General features: G+C 40.7%; 1 protein-coding gene across 4 annotated transcripts; it reads left to right on the top strand.

Moving 5' to 3' along the window:
* Nucleotides 1-397: 397 nt before the first annotated feature.
* On the top strand, nt 398-5,525 carry LOC121989124 (ERBB-3 BINDING PROTEIN 1-like). 4 transcript variants are annotated; one of them, XM_042542991.1, is made up of 11 exons: nt 398-599; nt 669-781; nt 865-949; nt 1,053-1,132; nt 2,042-2,156; nt 2,244-2,397; nt 3,570-3,749; nt 3,819-3,879; nt 3,954-4,297; nt 4,453-4,675; nt 5,470-5,525. In XM_042542991.1, the coding sequence occupies exons 2-9, from the start codon at nt 688-690 to the stop codon at nt 4,073-4,075; spliced, it is 891 nt and encodes a 296-aa protein (XP_042398925.1). In that variant the 5' UTR covers nt 398-599; nt 669-687; the 3' UTR covers nt 4,076-4,297; nt 4,453-4,675; nt 5,470-5,525. The 4 variants fall into 4 exon arrangements, with proteins under 4 accessions (XP_042398925.1, XP_042398922.1, XP_042398924.1 ...); XM_042542988.1 differs by having other exon boundaries at nt 3,942-4,297; XM_042542990.1 differs by lacking the exon at nt 5,470-5,525 and adding an exon at nt 4,747-4,885 and having other exon boundaries at nt 3,942-4,297.
* Nucleotides 5,526-9,087: the final 3,562 nt, after the last annotated feature.

The raw sequence follows: 9,087 nt of genomic DNA, 5'->3' as shown, positions 1-9,087 counted from the left end.
TAGACATCAGTGGAACAACAACGGTTTTAAGCAAAAACCGATGTCTTTGAGTATTTTACACCGGTTTTTCCAAAAATCGGTGTCTATGAGCGCAGATTTTTTCACATAGACATCGTTTTTTTAGGCGATGTCTATGAGCGCCTTTTTTTTTGTTAATAGACACTGATTTTAACATCGGTTTTTTAAAACCCGATGTCTATGAACCAAACTAAAATAATATAACTTTTCCACCAATACTTAGCCAAAATTTGAAACACTTCACTCTTCCCTCCAAACCTAAATCTATATCGCGTCGTCCACCGTATACTCGCAACACCGCCACCACTTTCCTCCTCGCCGCTGGCCATCTCTCTCAGCCTCATCTCCCTCTTCCCCTTCCTAGATCGACTCCCCTTCCTCTCCCGATCAGGATCAACACACGACACCCTTGCTTCTCCGTCCAACCACACCGCATCTCCTCCAACTCCTCCCTTTGGGTGAGAAGAGGAGCCCTTTTTCGCATTCCAGTGTCGACGCTACCGTCGCTCTGATAGGGTTTTTTTCGATACGAGGAAACCTTCCTAACTATTGCTACTTTCCATTTCATTTTCATTTTCCAGGTATTAATCCATCTCATGCGTATTCCGATCCATTCTCCCTTATTTTACCTCTTTTGTTTTGGCGTTTAGGATTTAAGGTTTTAGCGAAATGTTGGATGACGAAGCGAGGGAGGAGAAGGAGTTGGATCTCACTTTCCCAGACGTTGTTACCAAGTACAAGACCGCGGTAGAGATTGTTAACAGTAATGTTCCCCAACCTTTCTTTGCCTTTCTTCGTTTAGTGAAGATGTTACTCGTTACAGATTTAATCTATTATCATGTGCAGAGGCCCTTCAATTGGTGGTATCTCAGTGCAAGCCCAAAGCTAAGGTTGTTGATCTATTCGAGAAAGGCGACTCCTTCATCAGAGAGTATGCATGCTTTCTAGTCTAGTACAGTGTTTTTGGTATCTCAGTGCATGCTCTCGCCTCTCTCTCTCTTTCTCTGCCCCCATTTTTGTGCGATCCTTTGCAGGTTAAGCTCATTTCCTGTCTCCTTTGATCGGCCGTCAACCTCCGACAGGTTCGATCTCGCGCCTGCTTCTTCGCTCCGAGGTTTGGACAGATCTTTCCCCCTTATCCGCAGTACGAATTGTATCTTTCTGCACGGGCTGTAGGGATTCCAACTCAGGGGTTTGCAATAGCACAAATGTTGTTCCTTTCGAGTAGGATGGGAAGGCGGGCATGCTCCCGCATGGGGATGCTAGATCTGAGTGAATGTGAGCTTAAAAGTTCGTATTTTAGAGGGTTCTGTGGGTTTTGGATTTTACTGTCTACTGTTCTTAGGTGGATCTGAATGCGTGCTTTTTAGTTATATAGTCACTTGACCTGGACGGAATTTTATGGTGGTGAAGTTGGACAATTACGCAGGGTGGTTGTGGAAATTATTGTTTTGTACTTGGATTTTATTGCCCGTCTTCCCTCAGATTGAACTGCTTCTGGATGATCTGGTTTGCCAGGAATAATTTGAAAAAAATATCTTGTTTTGATGAAATGACTACTAGTTATTGTGATAATAATTGCATGTTTATAGAATTTTTTTGTATCTTAAAAAATCTTTATCTGGTTTTTTATCGTCAAACAAAAACAAACTTGTGCCATAGAGATGTCTACTAATGGATACCCTATGAACTTTCTTTTTTATCAGTGACCGCATTAATAGACTTGATCACAAAGTTTGATGTGTAATCCTTGATTTGGAGAATTGACTTATTTATGGACAAATTTATAATTACACTAATTTTGTTAATTAGATTCTAGTCTTGGCTGCAGTAGATCACAAAGTTTGATGTGTTAATTTATGGACTTTTCTGGTCACCAGGGCTTTCCTTATTTTAGTAAAAAGTTGATGATTCAAGTAGTTTGTTACTCTCTATGCTGTGACATTATTGTGTAGTTATTTTTTTATCTTCATAAATTTGTTTGATCCCTCTAATTTAAGTGGTTATTTCTCTTTATTTCAAGCCATATGGACAGATCTGTGGGGACCCTTGTCACTCTATCATGCTTGTATTCCGTTATTTCAAGCTAAGCTTGGCAATGACGAGAATGTACTGGAAAAAAATGACATCGTTAAAATGTATATGTTGATTATCTAGATTGTTTTGTGACTCTCTACGATTTAATTCTTCTGAGGTTTTTAGGCAATATCTTCTCTATGTTGCAGTGACATGGGGTGTCATATTGATGGGTTTATTATTGTGGTGGCACACACTCATGTTATACAGGAAGGACCAGTGATTGGTAGAGCAGCAGATGTGATTGATGCTGCCAATATAGCAGCAGAAGTTGCCTTGCGCCTTGTGAGGCCAGGAAAAAAGGTGCCTTTATATTTGACAATGATGAAATTGTTAATAATCTTTCCTAACTATGTAGAGGAATTTTGAATTTAGTTTCTAATATATGCATTGCGAAGACGTTACAAGACTGCTCATTGTTCTAAGTCAACACTTCAAGCCACGTTGATGTTAATTCCAACTTCAATATTACCATCATCTGGTGCGTATTTGACCAACTCAGTGTTGTGTCTTGCTCATGGTGACTGACGTTCAACCAATTTGCAATTTATGAAAATTAACTTTTACAAGCAATTGGTGTGTTAACTCTTGAAGGCAGTCGGAATAGCAAGGGAAATTGGGAATTTTCTGTTCATTTATGTCATCCTACACTTTCTGTTTTATATTTTCTCACGCTAATTGTAATTTTTTTTGTTTGGAGAATGTGATAAATTCCCTGTCTCATGGATGAATGTCATACAACATCTTCTTTAAGATCTTTATCATTTTGATGGTTCTTAAATTTTATTTTATGATTTATTTATTTAAGTTCTTATTTGCTTATCAAAGAATCTAATGGATAAAAGGTTCATTTAGTGAACATTGATTTTTAAGCGATCCATCTGAAATAATTAGCACAATCAATTTTCATGTCAACGTTTACCTTGTTTCTATGCCATTAAGTTTGATACTTAGAAGCTGCAAATTGATGGCTGGGGTTTTCGTGGTTTAATCTTAGTTTCAGAATCGGAAAATTGATTGCTAGTGAAATCACGTAAGAAATATTTCTTTCAGTTGTAACTGGCTGTAGTACAATTTGAACAAGACCTCTTAATACAACTGAATTAAATCATTTTCATCAAGAAATATAACAAAAGCAAATCAACCTTCATACATGTGGGTTGCTTCAATTTGAACCAAATAATTAAAATCATTCATTAAAGTTGTTCTTTTGAACACTGAATTAAACTATAGATATAGTGTGGTAATTTTCAAACTGAACAATGCAAAATATTCTGTTGAAAGTGTACAGAACATGTTTTATTTTTATGTGTTTTCTGTATGAATTGATAATATACACATGTACTTGTTGGGAATTCCTGAAGGACATGATGGCTTGGACTTTAATAATTGATGGAATGACCTCTTGGATCTGATCCAGTGTCTTTCATAAGTTTTTTTGGCTTCTTTTCTTACCTTTGTTGAAAGTCATGCAGAAAGATCTGGTAACACCAGATTCATCTTCTCCAAGCTCTGGAACTTGTAGCTCTGGACCACCTCCTTCAGCAAAAGATGCTACTTGTTATATGAGCAGTACTCAAAGCAGTCCAGTTGATCAAGATGACAAGGATGGCTCTAGTCCTGAAGGTCATGTTACAGAACCAGCAATGGAAACGGTATAATGTTTGAGCTCCTTTAGTACTCTCTTAACAAAAAAATCGGTATAACTCTTTGTTTTTTACCAGATGAAAGATAAGTTCCTCAATCCAATCAAGAAACAGGACAAAAATAGGCTAACTGTACATGGTAAGTTAGTTTTGATTTTAGCTGTAAGTATAATTAAACTTGCCTGAGATCATGGCTTTCAGGTGGCTTTACAGGTCCGCAAATTTCCTCCTCCAGATGTAAGCCATTTTTAACATCACACAAGGAAAAGACGTCCACCAGGCAACGTCTGTGGTCGACGAGACAAGAATGTCTACAAACAGAAAAGTCATTGTGAGAAGCTCATACTTCAAGCATAAGCCATCAGATGTCAATAGTCTCCATCGACCCAATGATGGTGCCACAGATGGTAATGAAAATAATGATTGTATTCCTGGTGGCTACCCTGTCAAGAAAAGAAAACTATCTGAGGATAACGAAAATCAGCCACCCATCTTAGTAATGAATCAGGAAAATATGCCATCAAAGAATGCGAGGACTTCATTTCATCATGGAGAAGGTTCGAGCTACTTCTTTCATAACCAAGTTTATGTTATTCACATCAGTTGATGATAAAGTTGTTATGCTTGCAATACTCTATAACGAGCGAAGGAGACAGTAATCACAGTCAAAAGGTTTATGCTAAATAAAACTAATGATACCGGTACTCTGCAGATAATCAAGTGTCTTGTTTGAACAACAATGGCGCCATGGTAAGGGAAGGAGGAAAATTCGGTTGTGACATTTCACATGTGAACAACTACACAACTGTAGCGGAGAGATCAATGGGCATATTTGTAGCGCTCATGTCATCTTTCAGATACACTCAATCAAGTGCCCGTGCAAGTGTCCTCCGTGCACCTCTAAAAGACATTCAAAATTCTTCTTCCTCTGCAAGGTATTTTTATCATCTCAATCTATAGTGTTTCTCGATACTATCCAAGTTTCTGTTTTATCATTTCCGAATAGGAGGAAAGTTGTGCCCATTGCCATTGAAGAATTCACATATACATTCCAAAAATAAGGTTGACTTGGGGAGTTTCTAGTCAGCCAAATTTTCACAATTTTGTATGTATGTTCAGTGGCCTTTGCCATTTATACATTTTGGTAGGCCTCTAAATTGCATATTATATGCATATGTATATGTATATGTGTATCGGTGTGTATGCGGATGCGTGCAATTATCCTTCAATGAATTAAGCATTATCAACAATTGTCTTCCACAGCAGTCTTTAAAAACTTAGTATTCTATTTTATTTGATACATGTACACATTTATTTTAGTTATTTAACATATGGTGGATTATTGGGTCCTGATCATGAATTAACTTTGTATAAAGTATTGTAGATTATCTTTGTTTCAAGTATCAATTAGAAAGGGACTTTCTTTGGTTTAGATATTTTGCATTCCAAATTTAGTTTATTGGTAGTTCTCATTGCAAAACCAGACTGAAAAGCTTTCAAAATGCTTATTTGAAGTGTTAGAAGGATAGAGATCAGAAAAACTAGACTGGCCTCATTAGAGCTAGAGCAGATATTTGGAAAAAAAATAAATAAATCAAAATTGCATCTTTACCATTTCCAGCTTTCAAAATTGCATCTTTACCATTTCCAGCTTCCAAAATTGCATCTTTACCATTTCCAGCTTTCAAAATTGCATCTTTACTAATATATTATTTATGTATTTTTACAGTTTACAAATGTCAAGTACTCCAGAGTTGAAATTAATGAAGTGCGGTTCGAGTGGGTTGAATGCATGCTAGATTACATTTGAAGTGCGGTTCTAGCTACCTTGATGTGTTGTTAAAAGAATGTTCTTCCTTGATTCTAATATCTATTAGTTTTTGATGTAAAAAGAATGTTTGTGTATTTTATGGATACTGTTGTAAGAAGATTATTTATGTAATTTGTGAATATTTGTGTATTTTATGGATATTGTTGAATGAAGAATATTTGTGTAATTTGTGAATATTTGTGTATTTTTTTGGTTATTGTATTCATTGTTTCGGAAATCAATGTGCTGTTAAAAAATACAGATATTACATCAGTTTTCCACCGCTGTAAAACCGGTGTTATTAACTAATATTACATCGGTCGTATACCGCTACCAAAACTGGTGTTATTAACATATAATATTACATTGGTTTTACACCGTTGATGAAACGGTGTCGTTAAGTCATACTACACCGGTTAATAACCGATTCGAACACCGGTGTCGTTAAGTGATACTACATCGGTTTTAACCCGATGTCTAAAATGACAGACCTTTTACATCGGCTTCATAGATATCGGTCGAAAATGTAATAGACACCGGTGGAAAACCGATGTCTATGAGGATTTTTGTTGTAGTGGGGAAGGAAAAAATCCACTGGACAGGGGTGGAAAGACTTTGTGAGTAACGACACGGCCGAGGGTAGTCGGATGATGACATAAGGGGTCACCAGTTGGGTCGTCATTGTGGCCGCCCAAGGGACCATCAGGGGCTGCCAGTTGGGCCGCTAGTGTGGCCGCCCAAGGGGCCGAGGGGTCGTGACGTTACAGATATTGAATATCAAACTCGCTCAGTTCAATTGTCCATTTGATTAGCCGCCCGGACATTTCTAGGTTGAGGAGGATTTTTGCTAAGGTATTGTTGGTCATGGCGATGATCGAGTGAGCATGAAAGTATGGATGGAGTCTCCAAGCGGCAAGCACCAGAGCATAAGCTAACTTTTTCATACCAGTGTAGCGAGATTCGACATCTTTCAATATATGACTTAAAAAATACACAGACTATTGTTCATGGCCATTCTGCTTAACCAATGTCGATCCGACCGCATGCTCGATGGATAACAAATAGATCCAAAGAGGCTCTCCGACGTTCGGCTTAGCTAGCACGAGCAAGGAGTTAAGATACTCCTTGAGCTCTTCGTAAGCCTAGTCTCACTCTGCATCCCATTGGAATCTTGTAGTCCGGCGCAGTACTTTGAAGAATGGTAGACTCTGATCGGACGTCTTAGTGATGAACCTTGAAAGCACGGTGGTCCATCTGGTCAGCCATTGGGCCTCCTTCAAATTGTGAGGCGGAGGCGTGTCTTGCAGGACCTTTACCTTACTTGGATTTGCCTCAATCCCCCGCTCGGTCACGATATACCCAAGAAAATGACCACTCCTTGTGCCAAACAAGCACTTGCTGGGGTTCAACTTCATTCCATAGGTTCTTAAAGTTTGGCACGTCTCCTCGATGTCCGCACAGAGGTCAGCTGCTCGGAGAGATTTTATTAGTATGTTATCGACATAGACTTCCATGTTTTGGCCGATCTATTTACGGAACACCTTATTCATCTACCTTTGGTAGGTTGTGTTGGAACCCCAAGGTTATTTTGGTGTGATCAACAAGTTAAGTTAGGTCCTGTGTGTATTTAACCTTGTGTCTAAGTGTGCAGGAGCTTAGGAACACAGGTACTCGAGCGGAAGACGCAGCTAGCTAGAGGGACGACAGTCCGAGGGACGACGGCGGACGAGAAGGAAGTGCGCGCGGTGGTTCCGAGGTACGAAAGCCGGAGCGGAAGATTGCTCGGAGAGCAAGAGACGCAGCTAGCGCGAAGGTCGGCACGGGGTGCGACCGAGGGACGAAGTCTGCGGATGAGTACGCTGGTGGACGAGAAGGGACACGCGGTAATTCCGAGGGACGAGAAGTCGGAGGGAAGCACGCTCGAGAAGACCGGAAGATGGGTTCGGGTGAGCCCTATTCCGGATGTCAGAGATCACCCAAGCAAGCGGAGGCGTAGCAGAAAGACCCGGACCAGAGGCGAGCTGAACCGTAGAAGAGAGCACGGACCAAAAGTCAATTGGGTTGACTTTTGGCTCCGGGGCGCCCGGAACTGTCCGGGGCGCCCGGAACCCTTCCGGGCGCCCGGAAGTGACTTTTTCACAGGATCGAGCTTTGACTCGATCCAACCGTTGGGGGATAAATTTTATCCCCCCAGGGCGCCCGGAACCCTTCCAGGCGCCCCGACCAAGGCTATAAATATAGCCTTGGTCCAAAAGCTTTTCAACAATCACGATCATTTTATTTCCAAACACTTGTATGCTTTATTTGTAGTTAAGCGTCTGTTTTCTGTGCCTAAACACTGTAAGAGGCTTCTCCGCCTGAAGGAGTTTTTGAGCTTAATCTTCCTTGGATTAACAACCACATCGGTTGTAACCAAGTGAACATCTGGTGCCTCGTCTTTTCTTTTATGCTTCTATTTATCTGCTTAATTCATTTTACAAGTGTTAGCTTAATCGTTCGAGGAAGGGTTGTCTATTTTTAATTGACAGGTTATTTACCAACCCTTCTAGCCGGCCCAACGGTCCTACAGGTTGCTCTAGTATTCTTTAGTTCGAATGGCATAACGTTGTAGTAATAGGTTCCGTCGGTCGTGACGAAATTGACCTTTTCTTGGTCTTGATGAAACTGACCTTTTCTTGGTCTTCTCGGGCGAGTGACACTTGATGGTAGCTCTAGTATGCGTTGAGCATGCATATTAATTCGCAGCCCGCTGTGGAGTCCACCATTTGGTCTATTCGAGACAACAAAAAGAAGTCCTTCGGGCATGCCTTATTTAAGTCACGAAAGTCGATGCAGACCCGCCATTTATTGTCTGGCTTGGAGACCAATACCACGTTAGCAAGCCAACTTGGGAATTGGATTTTCCGTATGTGGCCAGCCTCCAGTAATTTTTCTATCTCCATACGAATGATCAAATTCTGCTCCGGGCTGAAGTATCTCTTCTTCTGTTTAACTGGCCGGGAGTTCGATCGGACAAGTAGCTTATGGTGAGCCATATTCGGAGAAATACAAGACAATTCATGCGTCGACCAGGTGAACACATCATAGTTTCGTCTGAGGCAGGCAACCAACTCTGCTTTTTTTCTCGTTTTCTAGATTGATGGTGATAAAGGTCATCGCCTCCGATCGATTTGGATGGAGCTGCACCTCCTCCTTCTCATCGTATACCAGTGCAAGAGGCTTCTCCATGATAGCATTCACCTCCAAGCGCGGTGTCTTCTGGGCGATTCATGATTTTGTTCTGACCATCTCGACGTAACAACGTCAGGCGACCAACTGATCGTCTCTGATCTCGCCCACCTTGTCCCCCACCGGGAACTTGATTTTCTGGCAGAAAGTAGATATCATTGCTTGGAACTCATTTAACGTCGGTCAGCCTAGAATGATATTGTAGGTTGACGGCGCATCTACCACGATGAAATTGATCGTCCGTGTCCTCCTTAGTGGCTCTTCCTCGAGCGAGACGGCCAGGCAAAGTTGGCTGATTGGCAATACTTC

This window comes from Zingiber officinale, chromosome 6B (assembly GCF_018446385.1).
Source record: "Zingiber officinale cultivar Zhangliang chromosome 6B, Zo_v1.1, whole genome shotgun sequence".
Classification (NCBI taxonomy): Eukaryota; Viridiplantae; Streptophyta; class Magnoliopsida; order Zingiberales; family Zingiberaceae; genus Zingiber; species Zingiber officinale.
This window is presented reverse-complemented; position numbering and strand designations above follow the sequence as displayed.

Coding starts and splice junctions, on each gene's coding strand:
- LOC121989124 (XM_042542988.1), top strand. CDS start 688: ATGTTGGATGACGAAGCGAGGGAGGAGAAGGAGTTGGATCTCACTTTC. Junction 950..1,052: donor GGCGACTCCTTCATCAGAGA/GTATGCATGCTT, acceptor GATCCTTTGCAG/GTTAAGCTCATTTCCTGTCT. Junction 2,398..3,569: donor TTGTGAGGCCAGGAAAAAAG/GTGCCTTTATAT, acceptor AAAGTCATGCAG/AAAGATCTGGTAACACCAGA.